Raw genomic sequence first — 19,615 nt, 5'->3', positions numbered from 1 at the left:
CACCCGCCTCTGCCAGTCGAGTCGGCTCAGCGATGACAGAGGCGCCTGGGGGAAAGGCGATGAGGGTGGGATGACAGCAAGTTCCCAACCCACTTCCAAAAATAATAACTTTCCCACCCGACCTGCCACCGATCGCCCCCGCTACCACCCTGGAAAACTCCGGCCATATGTGTGTGTATTGGACAAGCACTGAGTAAATATTCAGGGATGGACTTTAATGCTGTGCCCTTGCAGTGAGTAAAGTGACCCATATTTAGAAAAGAATTGTCTCTGTGTTTTGGTAACTGATCAGCTGTGTGAGAATGTTGCTGTCCACCTTCAACTCTTTAGCTATTTATTTTCAGATCCATCAAGACCTGGTTGTTGATATTTGCCCACTGTATTGCAATGTTATATTTACACCAAAGTTCCAAAGAGAAAATAAGGTCCCAGTCTGTAGTAAAAGCATATGCTGTCTCTGTGCTCCCTGTACTTTGTGTGTAACAGTGTTACAGTAAACTCTTGTTTAAACGGCACTTAATCATCCGGAATTCTTTAATAACCGGCAAAATTGTATTCTGATTAATGCACATTCTAACTGCATGTTTAAATGGTGGGGAATGACTTACCACTTGTTCCCGCCGTCGCTGTAGGCGTTGCAATCTTCCCCGCACAGCATCAGCTGGCCGCCCAGCCAAAGTGGAACCCAAAGGGAAGTTTTACTGTGTATTTGTGGGGCCAGAATAAGCAGGTGTGCTCCTTCGGCTTTTACCAAACCAGCTTGGGCCATTGCCGCTCCATGTCCCACCTCCCCTCCTGAGTTCGGAACACCCCCACAGAATTACCTTCTTCTGGTGTGAGGTCGGCCGATATATAAATTGCCTCGGTCGGCACCTCTCCGTTATCCGGAATTTTTAATCAACCCGCACCACCCCGGTCCCGTAGGTGCGGATACCAAAGAGTTTACTGTATTTCAGTAACTATTTAATATCTAATGTAAGATAGTTCTGGCCTTACCCTGATCCACATCAATAGTTTTGATGCTATTTTAATAACAGAGTCTTTTTCCTACACTTCACACAAATGCAAATTCTTATCTTCGACTCCAAAGTTCCACTCTCAGCTTTTCCCCACTTCCTCCCCCAAAGCCCCACTCCCAGCCTCTGTCATTCCCCTCTGCCCACCATCTCTCCTCTACATTGCCATCATTTCCATCCTTCCCTCTCCGTTCATGGCCATTGATTCCCTGCCCTTCCCTCTTCCCTCAGTCCTGCTCCCAGCTGAATGCTTATTTGAAGCCGAGAGTATGCAGCAGCTGGAATCATTTCAAATAGCAGCAGAACTCAGTTAGAAGTGGCATTGAGGGGCGAGAGGCCAGTTTTTTGTTCAATGCTGATATGTGCACCAGGCCTCCACATGCTGACTGTAAGCATGAAGTGCTGATGGTTGACATGTATGACTCCACTTTATATGTAACATTTTTATATTAGTAACTCTTTAACATCTATTGTGAGGTAACTGCACTTACCCTGGTTCACAGAAAAATCAGCTTTTCCTGTGAGAATACTGGATCCATCTTCCTGCACTTCACACACGTACAACTCCTTATCCTCTACTGCAACATGTTTGACTATCAGATAGACTGTGTTATTTAGTCGGATCTGATCAGTGTTCCTCCTGTTCTGCTGAGATGAGTCTCTCTGTTTCCATTGAAGACTGACTGTATCTGAGAGTTTGGAGATGGTAAAGCTGAGTGTAACGTCACTGCCCACCACAGCACTCTGTGGACTTGACTCAACTGTGAAAAACAGATCAATAAGATTTAGTGTAAGTAGTGACATGTACAATCCAACGATTAGGTTCTAACTGACCGTAGGATGTGCCCATCATCAGCACTTGTACCTGCTGCATTAAAGAGTCAGGCCAGATTACACACAAGTGCATTTTAGCAGTAGAATAACACAGTGGGTCTGAAAATTCTCAGTCCAGCTCTGCCAGCGTAAGTGAGCCAGAGTGCGGCCGATGATCTTTACCCCCTGACCCTGCTGGAGTATCCGGGTTCTGGTTAAGGTTACATGGTTTGAATGGCATTTGGGGAAGTCGACTCCACAATGGACAGGTGATGGAATCTCACCAGAGGGGGGTGTGATGGAAATGTAGCGCCCATATTATCGGACATGGAGAAGGCTCCAGTCCCACTCTGTTCTCAAAGTGTCTTGTACACTTCAGTAAGACCACCCAATACACGCACTGCGAGCTTATGCGCAAAATCCACGTTAAATGTCATTACGTTATTTAAATTAGTGGGCTCCCAAAATGCTCCTGAGATGGGCTCCAATCATTGAGCGTCCATGAGGAACAGCACTTCAGGAGAGGCTTGTTCTAAAAATGCTCACCTTGGCTTTCAGTCCCACCTACAACATGACAAGTAAGAATCAAATCTTCAACAGGGACTTTAATTCCAATGCCAGGCCAAAATAATGGTGGCATCCATTAGCTGTTGGTGCCCAACACTCTGGTGCCCAACCCATGCGGCATTCCCCGTGTACCACGTACTATGTACCATGAGTGCCACTAACAAATGTAAATGAGTTGACTTTCTATTGGCCCAGAAATTCGGGTCTCCACGGTTGAGTACGCATGGGGTACTCACCCATAGGCCCAATGGAAGTGCCGGTTTCCTGCATGCACTGCACATGCGTGGGAAACTGGCACTTCCATTCCCCTGAAAGAAGGGGTTCAGAGGTCGAACGCGTGCGTAGGAGAGGCAGCGCGTGCGCATCCAACTTAGGTTTTTTTTCCAGGTTTTTCCGGGACGGTAAGTCTCCAGGAGTTACACTTTTTAAAAAGCAGGTGCAAGGCCTGCTTTTTACAAGGTAAGTGGTGAATTCATTAAAATTAAAACATTTTTTCCACAGGTTTATTATTTTTAAATACTTTAAAGAAAGGTAAGTTTATTTTTAGCCCCATTAGAAAATGTAATTAATTTTTTCACACAAAGCTGGGTGGGCGTGTGTGCTGTGAGGAGGATGCCAAGAAACTACAGGATGATTTGGACAGGTTGGGTGATTGGGCAGAAGCATGGCAGATGTAATATAATGTGGATAAATGTGAGGTTATCCACTTTGGTGTCAAAAGCAGGAAGGCAGATTATTATCTGAATGGCAATAGATTGGGAGAAGGGGAATTGCAACGAGACTTGGGTGTCCTTGTGCACCAGTCGCTGAAGGTAAGCATGCAGGTGCAGCGGGCGGTTAAGAAGGCAAATGGTATGTTGGCCTTCATAGCGAGAGGGTTTGAGTACAGGAACAAGGATGTCTTGCTACAGTTGTACAAGGCCTTGGTGAGACCACATCTTGTGTATTGTGTGCAGTTTTGGTCGCCTTATCTGAGGAAGGATATTCTTGCCATGGAAGGAGTTCAGCGAAGATTCACCAGGCTGATACCTGGGATGGCAGGAATGACGTATGAGGAGAGATTGGGTCAATTGGGCTTGTACTCGCTGGAGTTTAGAAGAATGAGAGGGGATCTCATTGAAACTTATAAAATTCTGGCAGGACTGGACAGACTAGATGCAGGGAGGATGTTCCCGATGGTCGGGGAATCCAGAACCAGGGGTCACAGCCTAAGGATAAGGGGTAGGTCTTTTAGGACAGAAATGAGGAGGAATTTCTTCACCCAGAGAGTGGTGAACCTGTGGAATTCTCTACCACAGAAGGCAGTGGAGGCCAATTCATTAAATATATTCAAGAAGGAGTTGGATATATTTCTTAAAGCTAAAGGGATCAAGGGGTATGGGGAGAAAGCAAGTACCGGGTACTGAACTTGGATGATCAGCCATGATCGCGTTGAATGGCGGAGCAGGCTCGAGGGGCCGAATGGCCTACTCCTGCTCCTATCTTCTATGTTTCTATGTTTTCAAAAATTTAAATTATTGTTTAAAATAGTTATTTCATGTAATTTATAGTTATTTTAAAAATGTGATTTTTAAAAAATTTATTTGAAGATTTAATGATGTTTTGGGGCTTATAGTATTTATAGGTTTGACAGGCCTGTCAAACATATGAATGAAGCATTCCCTGCTACCATTGGCTATCCATGGCCCACGTGATCCCAGGGGACGCATCGAACTAACTGCGCCCCTGGGATACGCAAGCACTGCGCGCCAGCAGTTGGAGGAGGCCCAGGATCGGAATCCCACGCGGGCCCACAGCTCAATGGCTGGTGCACTAGGTAAGTGCAGGTCGGGGGCTTGCACCCGCGGGAAGCGCCTGACCCGAATTGCTGGGCCATTATGGCCAACACATTCTGGTGCAGTTTGGGCCAACACCTCAGGAGCAATGGTCCAGGCCCAGTACAGTCACCATCATATTTTGGCTCCTTCGACATTTCAGGATTGGATTATATTTTGTATCAAGTACATTTGACAGTGACCTCAGCCTTATTCAGATGTTAATCACATCAACCAACCAGAAATGGCAGCTGCTGAGCAGCATCCTTAGTTGGCAGAAACTAAAGATTTTGATTTATTTGTACTAAAGGTTTTAAATATTTTTGAGCAGATACAATGGCCGGAATTGTAATTAGGAGGCAGAAAGGGAGTGGCGGGACCAAAATTAGTGGCAGGGCCTGATTCATATTTAAAATCTCTGTTTCCTGCCCACAGCCAGCCAGAAGGAGAGGCTGACTGGCTGTCGAATGTGTAGGCCTGGGGCACCAGGCCACAGAGAGGAGGGAGGGAGGGACTGGTGGTGGTGTTGAAGTCCAGAGGGCGATGGTCGGAGGGCCGAGGGGGAAATTGGAGGTCCGAGTGAGGAGGTCGGAAGACCCGAGTGGAGAGATCGGAAGGCCAGAGTTGGGATTTCGAAACACCAGAGGGAGTATCGGAGATCGGAGGAGGGTTGGAAAGCTGCAGGGGGGAGGTCGGAAGGCTGGAGGTGAGGTCCGAAGGCCGGAGGGGCGGTCAGAGATCGGAGGTCTCGTGGGGAGGTGTCAGAGGCCCCAGTGTGAGGTTGGGGGGAGATTGGAAGGGTCGGGGTGGGGTGTCCGATCGGGGGCGGGTAGCGAGGCAGAAACACTGGATCCAACAGTCTTCGTCACCCTTTAGCTGGCGGGTTCCCCGAGGCCTGGAAAACACGACCACCCACAGTTAAATTTAAAATGGTGGATCACTGTGAGGCACCCAACCCCATTAGAATATTTAAAGTGCAAACTCACCTCCTGCAAGCTGTAGCATAGGGTGTATTTGTATGATTTAGTAAATCATTTTTGTATATGTGAAATTGTATGTTAAAAGCCTAAAAGCCTGTATAAAATGGCGAATGGCTGAGAGAAAAGCAGGATGGGAAATTACACCAACCTGACTGAAACTCGCTCTGTTTTCAATTACTGAAGTAATGGAATGTAATGCTAAGTTTATGGAGACTACCAGGAACGTGGTATTCAGTAATGTGATGGAAAAGAGATAAGAGAAGAGAAGAGAGAGAGAAATGGAAGGCACCCCTCAGTGATACCACTATAAAATGGACAGATTGTTTAGACAACATCTTGGGAAATAGCCTTTGAAAAGAGAACATCTAAAGATAAAGAGCACTTTGATATGCACAAAGCTAGACCGAGTGGGATCAACAAGGTCATAAAACATGTACCAGGTGTCAGATAGTTGGTTGCAGTCATGTAGGCAAAAGAAAGGAAAGTGTATAAAGATACAGATTTTGAACACTGAAGGCAGCGCGAACCAAGTAATCAGAGTTGAAGGAGCTTCAGTCGACAGAACACAGCATGAAACCAGAGAAGTGAGCTTCAGTCAAGAGAAAACAGCAAGAGAATAAAGAGACTGCGCCACAGTCGCTCAGAAGGAACGCCGAGGCTCAAATGAACAAAACTGTGACTATCTCCTTGTTCAGTATTACTTCTTTTACTGGATGTTTAATGCTAATTAAACCTGTTTTTCTTATACACAATATACCTGGACCCAGAGCGGTTTGTGTAGTCACGGACTGTTTTTCTGATACACAATATACCTGGACCCAGAGTGGTTTGTGTAGTTACGGACAAATTATTATGAGCTTTTGGAAGCTACAGAACAGGTTAGCTGCACCCCCCACCCCCGTCCCACCTCCGTTCAAACCAGGAGTGGATGGGTTGGAGGTGAGTTGGGGCCAAGATTCAGATTTTTAACTCTGTAACCTCCCACCCAACCCCAAGCCAACCATTTTTTGGAGTTAAAATTACCCCCCAATGTATCTCTTTTTCTCTGCCATGTTCTTCTTGCTTTCCTGAAGGCGTTAACTCCTTGTCATAGTACGAGTTCCAGGGACACTTAACATCCTCTGGGACATCAACCAAGTGACACATCTAACAGGTTCACTGGACAGCAATCAGGAGCAGCGATACTGGCCAACCTTATTCCTGTCCCATCGCGCTGAGGCCCATTACTACAAGGGATCTATTGGTTTGGTAACATCATTAAGTACATCTGACAGAGTGAGCCAGGGTACAGAACATCTGTGGGGTAGATTCCTCGGTTTGCTATTTCTGCTGAAATTGTCAAAATGTTTTTACTCATGTTGACCCTTTCAGGAAAAACAATGAACAAAATCTTCCCAATAGCAAAATACCGTAGATGCTGGAAATCTAAAATAACAGCAGAAAATGCTGGAAATACTCAGCAGGCCAGGCAGCATCGAGGAGAGAGAAACAGAGTCAACGTTTCAGGTCTGGGACCCTTCATCAGAAGAAAATCTTTCCCCTGGTTGTTTTACTGAGAGATGCTCTCTGCACTGGGTGATATAAACCTCACGTGATCCTGGCAATCTCTCATCATTACACATGAAATTATTCACCGAGAATCATTTTATTGTTCCTTTTCTAGACTTTGTCCCACTCACCTTTGATCCCAAATATTTCGTACAGTTTCAGGATTTTATTACTCGGCTGCGTTTGAGTCAAGATGAACGATCCCGCAAATTTAAATGTGGGATTTCTAATTCTCAGATTAATGGTACCAGGATCTCGTTCTATATTCGAGTACAAGTCGTCATTTCTAAGGTGATCGTTCCATTGTGCGACCCACCGACTCGAAATCCTTTTGCGAAAAGTAACCAGCTGCTGGATTTCTTGCCCTGAGTGTGGTTTCCATTCCCAGCCAACAGGGCCATTCCCAGGATTGTCTGGTCCTTTTAATTGAAAGTCACCGCTCTTATCCAAAAAATAAATATGATTTGGGTTTCCTGTTAGAAAGAGAAACAATGTAAGTATTTAACTACTTAAATGGCAACTCCTTAATCCCATATTTGTAATGATTAATATTGGAGAGCATTTTTTTACAGACATCTTTTTTTTATACAATGGATTCAGCAATGACACATACACACCCTGGTGTGTAAAGGATCTAGCCATATTCCAAGAGATACACCATCCTATGAATGGGATTTTGACTTCAATAAAACATGAAAACTGGGCTTAAAAATCTAAAAGCCTCAATGACACAGGCTGCAAACAGAACAAAGGCTTTTGAGATAAGATGAGTTGTTAACACAAGCTGCAAACACCATACAAGCTTTTGAAATAGGAATGGGTTATTGACAATAAAACAATGGCCCTACTGAAGCAAACCATTGGAATTTCCAGAAAGTCTGCAGTTTGGGAGAAACACAATACCATTGCCCAGTTTAAAGTGTTATAAACTAACACTCCGGGAAACAGAAACTTAGAACATTAAACAACCATATGCCTTCATAATATCACATCAAATGAAACAAGCAGACACAATGTCTGTGGTATAACCATTGAGATAGTTGTAAAACAAGTAAATACTCGGTTGAAGTGTTTTCAATTTACATATTGTAAAAAGTACCTACAGAAGACTTTGAAAATATGACTTCATTAGATACACCAAGAAATCACATTGTGTTTGTGTTGAACTTGGAACATATAGGAGTCACGACGTCTGCTTCCAAACAGCTAGGTGATTTTAGAATTGAATGGAAGCCCTTCGATAAAAATGGCATCGAATAGATACATAAGTTATAGCCATTTTTTATGATACGTTTTGAACACCTAAACAACAGACAGAAGTCTGCAAGCTAACAGTTGAAATGACAGTAAGAACACAATAATGACTAGAGATAATTAGCTTACATCAGCAGAAAACTTCAAAGAATAAACCACTAAAAAAAGGTACAAAAATAGAGCTTTGCAGATGGAAAGTCAGAAGTCGCTGGAAAGGGCAAGCTATTCTCAACATCAGAGGCAGGCTCTGTAAGTTTTTAACTCTTTGAGGCTCGGGGATCAAGAGATACTCTTATTTGATTTTGGTGGATATTCTGGATTATAAATAATATGAAATGTATAAATGTACGAAGTTAAGATTTGAGAATAAGGGTCTCTGAGAATAAGAAATGTAAGCTATTTGTATTTTGAACTGTTAAAGTCGCAATTGACTCACAAGCTGTTAACTGTATGTCTATATATTTTTAGAATTGTCTCAAATAGTATTTCTGTATCAAACTCGCAAACTCAATTTCTGTACACTCTTTTGTGAGGAGTTGCAGAATTCTGGCAGAGTTTTCCAGACCCTCATAATATCCAGAAGGATACAATCTAGCTAAACTTATTAAACGTGCTATCTGGAAGACGGTAACATCTTCAAGTCATTCCTTTCCTTTAGAGAGAGATAGCCTGGAACTTTAGACCCAATTAAGCATCTTATAGAATTTGGCTATCTCTAACTTTAGTTGAAGGTGAACGTCTGGGGAATACGCCTGATCTGGGGTAGCCTGAAAAGGGCTTGGACTAGTATTTATCCCTTCAGGTGAAGAGCTGTCTGTCGGGAATAATCTGCCCGGATCCAGTGATACATTAGGACATTAGAGGGTGAATTTCTGCCACTGCACTCTGACCTCATGGGCCTCCAGTGTCCAATTTCACAATCCAGCATTTACTGGGAGTGTGGAAGGGGAAGCGTTGTTAAGAAATCTGAAATACCACCACAATAATCAGTGTTCTCCTAAAACTGAATACAGTACAAGTACAGTTATATCACTTCAGGCTCAAAAATCAGGTCAGCGATCTCCAAAAGTGATCTCCCCTCCTCTTGTGCAATGCCCAGTACGTTGTTGATTCTCCTGGACCACCAGTGACCAGGCTACCCACAGGATTACCTATATCAAAGGGAGGCATGATTTTCCACTTGGCCATAATCTGTCTGTAGGTCAGCGTGACAGACTCCGTGCCTGCCTGTCTTACCAAACCGTGACCCCGGGCAATTTCCTGAGGTCAGAATAATTTCCATAATTATTGTGGGCTCCCAGCAGGACTCGTGCTTTGATCCGAGGAACTCAGCTGGGAGAGGGAGGGATCAAGTTGCTTTGATCATGATCAATTGCTTTGCTTCAGATAGATGTTTGAAATTGAAATCCCCTCCCACAAGCCATTGCAATGCTAGATGCCGGGAACATGCTGCTGTTATTCACTAGAGTTTAGAAGAATGAGAGGGGATCTGATTGAAACTTATAAAATTCTAACAGGACTAGACAGACTAGATGCAGGAAGGCTGTTCCCAATGGCGGGGGAGTCCAGAACCAGGGGTCACAGTCTAAGGATAAGGGGTAAGCCATTTAGGACTGAGATGAGGAGGAATTTCTTCACCCAGCGAGTGGTGAACCTGTGGAATTCTCTACCACAGAAGGCAGTTGAGGCCAATTCATTAAATATTTTCAAGAAGGAGTTAGATATATTTCTTAAGGCTAAGGGGATCAAGGGATATGGGGAGAAAGCAGGGACAGGGTACTGAATTTGGATGATCAGCCATGATCACATTGAATGGCGGAGCAGGCTTGAGGGGCCGAATGGCCTACTCCTGCTCCTATCTTCTATGTTTCTATGTTTCTATGTCCCTTGTGTTCCAGCATTGTTATGGCGGTAATGACGGTGAATGTAACATCTGATAACACTTGGCCTCTCCACGCAATTTGAATAAATCTCTCCATATTTGGGTCCATATATTCAGTGAAGTGACGACAATCTGTAGGGAGCAGCCCGCCGGATCCCCATCCCCAGTTTCTGCCCCTGCCGACCACAATCTACCCAAAATTGGGCAAGAAGGGGGAGTGAAATCCTCTCCCATTACAATCCCAAGAAGCTGGCAAAGCTCCTTCATTGAGGAGTTCAGTCCAGAGGAGGTGACAATGAAGCAATAATACAAGGAGAAAGCACTGTACCATGTCACCGTCACTGCAGGCACTGTTACAGGGAAAAACAGAACACTTCCAGTAGATATTCTGTGTATCTATTACTAGAGCTTTCTGAACATAGATAGGCACATGAGGGAGATGTTTCTGTGCTGTAAAATACTTTGTAATTCTATGTAACATACATTATTATTACAAAAAGTAATCAAAGTAAACAGAGAGATCATGGCTAAATATCTTGTTACAGAAAATAAAGGTTCCAAATCTCCTCGCGACTCCTGGTCTACAGGGGGCATTATCAGGGTGGACAGGAGCTCGGGGAGAGAAATTGGTGCAGGTTAGTTATGTCGGGTCTCCACCCTGTTTGTCCTGTGATAGGGTTTCCTGAGGTGGGCAGCGATCAGGCAGTTCCTGCATCCTCCCCCCTTGTCTGATAAGACACCGTGACAGAGATAAACCAGCTCTTGGAACCTGACTTGCAGCCTCTTTCCACCAGATGCTTTGCCTTATCTGTGAAAGGTGACAACTGTGGATGTGAAGGTGACATTTAACGATAATGCATTTGGATACTTCCAGGTGGTCTCTGGTGACAGTGGTCACATCATTCAGTCAATAGTTCATCGTTACCATTCCCTGGGCTACATTTCCACCTTTGAATCATTATCTTCCTTCATTTCAAGGGTAACAGTAAACTAATCCTCATTGTAACCATTATTTTATCTACATTGTCATAAGGGAAGTGATCGAACGCAGTAAATCCCATGTGTCTGTAAGTCTTGATTAAATACTAGCTCACATCACAATTACCCAAACCACAATGGCTCTGTGCACACTGAATTCACAGTGATGTTTAAATGCCTTTGGACACTAAACCAAGATGTGACCCGAAGTGAGGATCAGCGACAAACATTCAAATCTTTTCAAATTATGTTTTACCCAACTGTAACTTTTATATGTTCCACAGCCTCAAACACAAAACATGATTCTCAATAATTCCTAATTTTAACATTTATTAACGTTTTAATATTGTTGTTACTTTTGACCCATTCTATACCATGCAATCTGTTAAGCTGTTGATTGATCAAATATAACCTATCATAGAATACAGAAAATGCACTGATGGACGTTTGCTACATGCAAGAGTAGATGTACAGACAGAGAGATTAATAGATAGATCGGGAAAAGGAATTGAAGAGCAATGAGAAATCTGCTAACATTTTTCATTTTATTAAGTTGTTCCAATGTTGGACTCTGAAAAGTGAACTTACACAGCGGCCTGGCGTTTCCGCTCGATCACGCTGTTTTTTTAGCACGATTTCCCCGATATCGGAGTAAACGGTGCAAAAGATTGCAGAATTTTAAGCGGAAATTGCGTTCAACAGTTCTAGAGCTTCCGCCATCTTTTGCGTTACTTTTAAAACCATCGCGCTGGAAGCTGGCCCCGCCCACAAACTGGCCATGCCCCCAGGATGAATTAATCACCGTCGGGAGTTTCCACTAATTGCGCTCATTTGTAGGCCTTTGAGGAGGCTCCAAAAAATAAGCTGGAACTTTTGTGCGTAAGGACACTAATAGGTATGTTTTTGAATGAATATTTTATATAATTTACTAAGGAACTCACATCTAACTAGAAAACAGCTTTGTATATTTTTTTGAATTCATTTTCAATAATTTAAAATCACTTACTCACAGGTGTATTGACACTGATTTAAAATGCTTATTTTTTGATAAACTCATTTCCAGCTGTATTAAGCAAACTGCACCAAGTTACCACTCTTAAATATATCAAGGAATTTTTTTAAAGCAACTTTATAAAAAAACGTTTTAAAACTTTGCCCAATTGCACTGCTTCAGGGCAGATTTTGCTTTCGCCGATATGCAAATGAGTTTGAGCGGACACAATTTTGTGCGCAATTTGCACTGGAATCGCCGATTGTGCCCAAATCTGAAACTCTACCCCCTGTTTAAAGGAGCAGGGACAGGAAAATAAAGACCTTACTTGCTTGCTGAATACTAGGTGGGTGAATTCATTAAACACTCTGATAAAGTAAAACAATATGACTGTGATTGGTGGAAATAAGACACTTACTTTGTGTGAAAACAGACGGAAGTAGAAACACAAAGAAACTGAACATCAAACCAGCTGGCATTTTGTTGCAGAAAAATTGTAGCCTCATTTCACAGATTCCGTCTCTTTGCCTGTAAGAAATATACATATAGATACAGATATATATATAGCACCAGAAAACCACCAGAAGGAAAACCGAGGCACATTTCCTGAATATGTTTAACACTTCAGACTGTGAAGAAAAGAAATGAGGTAAAAGAGCTTTCCAAATTATTTCCCCATTCTGATTTTAACTGTAAAATATACAATAAACTTCTTCAGTAAATTTCTTCATAAACCTCTTCTCCACCTCTTCCTGTGAGAAGTGTAATAAAAGTTACTCATCCTAATAAAAGATGGACCGTGCAAAATCCACCTCTTATCCACCAGCCACATAGACTTTCCATTTGACAATAAAGTAATTGAAATAGAACTAAAAAGTGAAATGAAACCTATTATAGGAAGAATGGACAAAATGTGCACTTGCAAAGATTTTTACAATGTAATTTTCACTTCCACATATAGCTAAATAAAACTGATCAGATAACCTATGAATTTTATTTAACTGAGGATATGAATTAACAGCAATTAGCATTTTCTTATTCACTGCTGCTCCATTTATTGATACTGTCTATATAATAACATGCTTTCAATGGCATTATTATTGGCAAATCCACCAGCAACTTCCATTGGGGTTGCCATTGTCCAGAAACTCAACTGGACCAGCCATATAAATGCCGTGGCTAATAGCGCAGGTCAGATGCTGGGTTTGCTGTATCAAGTGACTCCCCAAAACCGCTCCACCACCTACAAGGCACAAGTCAGGAATGTGATGGAATACTCTCCACTTGCAAGAAGCTCGACACTATCCAGGACAAGCGGTCCGCTTGATTGTCAACATATCCACTACCATAAACATTCCCGCCTTCCACCACTTGAGCACCATGGCTGCAGTGTGTCCTATCTACAGGACGCACTGCACATTTCGCCAGACATTTTTGACAGCACCTCCAAAACCTGCGATCACCACCATCTAGAAGGACAAGGGCAGCAGGTGCATGGGAACACCATCACCTTCAAGTTCCCCTCCAAGTCACACACCATCCTAACTGGACATATATTGCTGTTCCTTCATTGTCACTGCGTCAAAACCCTGGAACTCCCTACCTCCTTAAGAATTAGTAGCAGTTATAGACCATACGGCCACTTGAGTCTGTTCTGCCATTCAATAAGATCATGGCTGATCTTTGACCTCAACTGCACTTTAAAGGCCAATCCCCATATCCCTTGATTCCCCCAGAGTCCAAAAATCTATCTATCTCAACCTTGCATATAATCAACAACTCAGCATCCACAGCCCTTTGGGGTAGAGAATTCCAAAGATTCACAACACTCGGAGTGAAGAAATTGCTCCTCATCTGTCTTATAAAGCTAACCCCTTATCCTGAAATTATGCCCCTAGTTCTAGACTGTCCAGCCAGGGGAAACAACCTCTCAGTATCTACCCTGTCAAAACCCCTCAGAATCTTATATGTTTCAATGAGATCACCTCTCATTCTTCTGAACTCCAGAGAGTATAGGACCAATCTACTCAATCTCTCCTCATAGGACAACCCTCTCATCCCAGGAATCAATCCAGTGAACCTTCGTTGCACTGCCTCTAAGATAAGTATATCCTTCCTTAGATAAGGAGACAAAACTGTGCCCAGTACTCCAGGTGTGGTCTCACCAAAGCCCTGTACAATTGTAGCAAGACTTCCTTACTCTGGTACTCCAACCTCCTTGCAATAACGGCCAACAAGCAACCTAAAAGGATTGTGGGAGTGCCTTCACCACATGGACTGCAGAGGTTCAAGAAGAAGGCCCACCAACACCTTCTCAGAGGCAATTGATGATGGGTAAAAAATGCCAGCATTACCAGCGATGCCAATATCTCGAGAATAATTTATTAAAAAAAATCTTTGTTGTGCATTTTTTAAAAACCTTTGCAAGGCTGTTTTGCATCTCAGTGAAAGGATATTACAGGGCACCACCTTCACAAGGGCATTTAGGGACGGGCAATAAATGCTGGCCTTGCCAGCAATGACCACATCCTGTAAATTAATAAATAAAATAAAAAATTTAAAACCTGATCTTAAATAATATAAATGACTGGTCAGGATTAGAGTTAAAAGAAGTAGTTACCAAAAGGAAAGTCTTGGTTTGTTCATCACTAACACTGAGCCAAATCAGAGTCAACTTAGTTCCATCACACCTGTGCATCAATAGGTTTTGCTTGTCAGTTGTGTGACAACTCATCCTTGTTTTCAATCCCTCCATGGCCTCCACCCCTCCCTATCTCTGTAATCCCCTTCAGCTCCACAACCCCCCGAGATATCTGTGCTCCTCTAATTCTGCTCTGTTGAGCATCCCTGATTAAAATCGCTCAACCTTTGGTGGCCGTGCCTACTGTTGCCTACGCACTAAACTCTGGAATTCCCTGCCTAAACCTCGCCACCTCGCCACCTCTCTTTCCTCATTTAAGACGCTCCTTAAAACCTACCTCTTTGACCAAGCTTTTGGTCACCTACCCTAATTTATCCTTATGTTGCTCAGTGTTAAATTTTTTGTCTTAAAATACTCCTGTGCAGCGCCTTGGGACATTTACTACGCTAAAGGTGTGATATAAATACAAGTTGTTGTTGTTGCTGTTGTTATTGTGAGCTGTTTGATAATCTTACCTCAGGTTGTTGCACTCTGTATTAAGCAAAGAAATTCCTTGTACTGAGATTGCGTATGATTCAAATCAGCAGCCTAGAGGTGGCAGCAGTCTATCTTGAGGCTGGGACTGAAAGTCCAAAAAATTCAAATGCGCAGCCCCCATTTTTAGGACACAAAATACCTTCCTGAGCTACCAAAATATGGGCAGTGATGGCCTCATCTTGGTATGATTGGCCTCCAACGACCACAATCTTCTTCCTTTGTGCCAGGTTTGACTCCAACACTGGAGAGTATTGCCCCTGATCTCCATTGACCAGTTTTACTCGGGCTCCTTGGGGCCACGCATGGTTAAATGCTGCCCCGATGTCAAGCGCAGTCTATAAATACAAGTTTTTTCTCCCTATGTGCACGCACATACATGTTGATGATCTCAGGCAGAACCTTAACACGTAAATGACTACCTCCAGGATAAGGTTCTTTCTGATGGATACAAAGATTATTGCTCAATATAATCTTCAATACAATCCCTCCTTTCAATAGAGACATTGAAGTTTACGTCACAGAAGTGTTTGTCCAGTTGTGTCTTTGCCAGCACTTTGCTAGAACAATCCAAAACTAATCCCACTGCCCCATTCTCTCTCATAGCCCTAAATCTTACCCTGCCTCAAAAATGTATCCAATTTTCCCTTAAAGATGCAATTGTCTCTGCTTCAACGATACCTGTTGCATGTAGTTATAGTGCCTTTCATAACCTCAGGACATCCCAAACCTCTTTACAATCAATAAAGTACATTTTTAATGCAGTAAATGCGGCAGTCAATTTGCACACAGCAATTTCCACAAATAGTAATGAAATATATGACCAGAATATCTGTTTTAGATTTTGGGTAAGAAACAAATGTTGACACTAAAATAACTGTCTACTGCTTTGAGTTACTCACATGACCTGAGTCAAGACCAGTTGCACAAGTTCATGACAATTTCATTATTTTTTAACATTTTAAAGACCCAAATGACCGTAAATAGACAGTGATGCTTCTGTTTATAGATTTGCAAACAGAATCCTTTAAAGGTAGTGTATCTGCTATGGTGCTGCTCACAGTAGGTCAGAGGCTGATTTATAAGGGCAGGAGCATTGTACTATCTCACACACACTGTATTACTGTGCCAATAAAGGGAAACTATGATAACTCAATGTGACGATTTCAGACTGCAAGGTGTAATTGCTGTGCTTTCCGAGCTCAATTAGAAGGTAACGGATTTCAGGCAGATCCTTAGGTCATTTAGAGCTTCTGCTTTTCCCTGTATTATATTCACTGGAGGAGCTGAACTAAAAGTAGGGGCAGTCGTCAAGCCCACACTAAGGGCTGCCAATCAAGTTCGTCCATAATGGTTCATCTCTTCTCTCACATTTTAGTTTATCACTCTTTTAATTCCTATTTCTCTGGGAGACATTTTCAACTAAATTGGGCATCACTGTTTAGTCAAAGAACTGAATCGCCAGCAGAACTTTGAAGGACAATGAAAACCTCAAACAGAACCAGAGCATCACTTGGGAAACCAGAAAAATCAAATCCAGTTAAAGATGAAAATTTTATATCCACCAGGCAACAAGCAGGAAAGTTTAAAATGTGTAAAATAACAGACGGCAGTAATTGAGTTGTAAGATACCCCCTTAGTGTAAGTTTATGAAAAAGGAGATGAAACTATATAAAGAAGTACCCTTGCTTAATCTGAAGGGTGCAACATCTTTGAAAAATGCGATCAGTTATTTCAACCACATTTGAATCAATCCTTTAAAAGAAGTATGATTGCAGTAAGATTGCCTACCTTGTGGGAAGAGACTAGTGAAGACGTCCAGAGACTGAGCAGCACAGCTCCCAGCACAGCGACACACAACACACCGAGGTTCTGTCGTTGCTCTGCACAAAGTAAATGGCGTTGTCTCTTGTGAAATCACAGGGCAGGCGAGCTTCCTCTTCCCTTTCAGACACCATTGGTGTTGAGCGCGTTTGAGCAGAGATAGAAAATTGGCTCAAAATAGGAAACACAGGGTAGCTCAAAGTGGGAACTATCATGTTCAAAATCATTTCGGTATGGGTAGCAAAGGGTTCAGACTTGTCATCTGTTATTGTAAATGTTACTGGAGGATCTCAAATGGCAGAGCTCATGGTAAATTGGAGAATCTGATGTTTCATAATGAAAGGAGTGTTATACCATGAAGTGCCTGGGGTCAAAATTCTGTGGTTTCAGCTCCACTACAGTTTTAAAAAAATTGCGCTAGAAGCTTGGCCAAATCCCCAGATCGAATTAATCACCGTGGGGAGTTTTTGGTAATTGTGCCTGTTTGCGGGCCTTCAAGGAGCCTCTTAAAATTAAGCTAGGTTCTTAGGTGCAGGGACACTAATAGGCATGTTTTAAAAGGTTTTGAAGACCAAGCAGGAGGAAGATTGAAATGAGAGAGCTGGCCAGTTTATGTTTCACCTTATAGTTTCCCTTGACCGATCACCCAGAAATGAAGGAGTATGTATGGAAGTTGGACAAAGGCTTAGATATTGTTAAAGGGGGACACTTTTATGTATATTTGAATCATTAAAGGGGCACTTTTATATACCTTGAATTGATCATTTGCAGGCATATTTATTGCAGGGAGTTCTTTGAATTTATTGACAAAGGTGCTTCTATGTACACTTGAATTTTCAACTTCTGATTAAAAGACCAATTTTATTGATCACATCCTTGTCTGTCATTGTTAAGCTAATTCTCGAGGTCTGACCAGTAGTAAGAGAAAGTGCTACATAAATTGGCGAACCATGAAGGGACCTCGAGGGGAAAAAGCATTTTTATAACAATGCTGGACAAGAAAGTGAGAAGTGTGGAGGATGTGGTAGCAAAATATATTAGTTCAAAATTTGATACAGATAAACCATGGGTTAGAGATATTGTGCAGAATGATAACCCTGTACAAAAAGTAAAGGAGTGGACGGAAGGTCCGTTTGGAATGGAGCCATGGTATAAAGCGATATCGCTGTTCACCCATCAAAGACAACTAGTTCAAAATAAGAAAGAGATTGAGCAACTGAAAAAAAAGGCGAGCGACAGGGAAGCGGTGAAGAACCATTTGCTAATAGAGCTAGAGGAATTAAAAGAACAGAGACAAGCTGAGAAAGTGAAAGGGGAAAGTAACATTGAATACTTGCAGTGTCAGGTGATGGAGTATTGGCGAAGAGCTGATAGATGGGAGAAAGAAAGCCATAAGCAACATCGGCAGGCAGCCTCGGCTGAGGAAGGGTTCAGCAATGCAACAACAGCATTTAAGGTGTTGCAGCAACAAAAAGCAGGAGCAGCTGATCACACTAAATGCCAAAAGGAAATTGAGCGATTGAAAGCTCGTCTATCGGTAGAGAAGGGGATAATATGCTTAATGACCCCAGAGGAAATGGATATCGAGGGGGAATGTAAGATTTGCAAAATTTGTGCATCTCCCCGAAGGTTATTATCGATAAAAGGGACCCTGCGTGGACATTTTTGAATTAAAAAGGGTACCCAAGTTGGCGTCCGTGCCTCGTGGCAGAAAGCTTACGGGTCTCCAAAATGGATACTGCTGCGCAAACAGCTTGGGGGAAATCGAAACTAAGGCTGCAGGCTTTCTGTAAAAAGAACTTTGTGTTTTGGGACTCAGACAGAACTGTGAATTATGTATTAGACCGAATTAGAGGCAGATCTAAATTCAATGAGGCCTACAGTTAAAGCCATCAAACAGTCTGCATATATAATCGGAAACGGATTAAGCACATCCATCGAGGCTGGACAAGCCCATCAAGGACTTTCAGGACAATACGAGTCAATTATCAGGCCGGTAGATGCAATTACCGGCCATCTAAAAACCGTCAGTATAGATTGCTACCATTATTTTCCTAGCCCGCCAAAATTAAAACAAAGAACTAACCTGATTTGGCACGCAGATAAGGGTTTTTCGACGAAGGTATAATTGAAGGCCCCCAGGTAGCAATCGGTGAACTCCTGCTCTGCTCTCCTGCTGCTCTGCTGCTGTGCTGGCGCTGCCGCTCCCTGGCTCTTCTGCCCCTTGCCCTCATGTCTGCCGCTCTTCCCCCATCCCGCGCTTAACCCCTGGCCTTTGCCCGTGCCATCTCCCACTCTATCTGGACTCACCCCGACACCGGGTCGGGCGAACATGGGCAATTCAGGCCAGGCGAAGCGGGACGTGACGAGGGGAGGAGGAGGGAAGACCACCGGAGGGAAGGCCAACTGAAGGGTAGGCTTCGAATCAACGGGCCTTCAGCCCCAGCTGACCTGCGACTACCTTCATGCAAACTCAAGCTGTCGACGAAGGACCATCCCTGCAAGGTAAAGTACCCAAGCAGAGACTTTAACTTTGGGGTACTCGAACCTGGACAATGCCCTTGCAGCACCTTTTGATTGGTGAGCATGAATTCTGACCCCTCATTGCTTAGCCTAGTTAGGTATAGGGGGTGGGATAATGATAAGGGGATTGTTAAGATAATTGTTTTCTCTCGATGTGCCGTGTGTTCCCCATTTCCCTGTATATAGTATTATTATGACTCTCCTGTAATTTTTGCCTGTAGAAGTGTACACTAGTGATTTTCCATAAGAT

General features: G+C 43.0%; 1 protein-coding gene across 4 annotated transcripts in view; it reads right to left on the bottom strand.

Annotated features, from left to right (window-relative positions):
- The window catches only part of LOC147114232 (uncharacterized), a 99,435-nt gene extending 81,192 nt beyond the window's left edge, over positions 1–18,243 (bottom strand). For 2 of the 4 annotated variants that reach the window (XM_085995907.1, XM_085995909.1), the window contains exons 1-3: positions 12,262–12,694; positions 6,870–7,211; positions 1,508–1,777 (exon numbers count right to left, since the gene is read on the bottom strand). In XM_085995907.1, the coding sequence (XP_085852033.1) occupies positions 1,508–1,777; positions 6,870–7,211; positions 12,262–12,388 (739 nt within the window). In that variant the 5' untranslated portion in view covers positions 12,389–12,694. Of the gene's footprint in view, positions 1–1,507; positions 1,778–6,869; positions 7,212–12,261; positions 12,700–16,809 lie in introns of those variants that run through there. The other 2 variants (XM_085995908.1, XM_085995910.1) reach the window with 2 other exon arrangements.
- Between the last annotated feature and the right edge of the window lie 1,372 nt (positions 18,244–19,615).

This window comes from Somniosus microcephalus, chromosome 8 (assembly GCF_052327205.1).
Source record: "Somniosus microcephalus isolate GS21.2 chromosome 8, FLI_Smic_1.0, whole genome shotgun sequence".
Classification (NCBI taxonomy): domain Eukaryota; kingdom Metazoa; phylum Chordata; class Chondrichthyes; order Squaliformes; family Somniosidae; genus Somniosus; species Somniosus microcephalus.
Note: the sequence above shows the minus strand (reverse complement) of the source record. Positions and strands in the feature narration are given on the sequence as shown.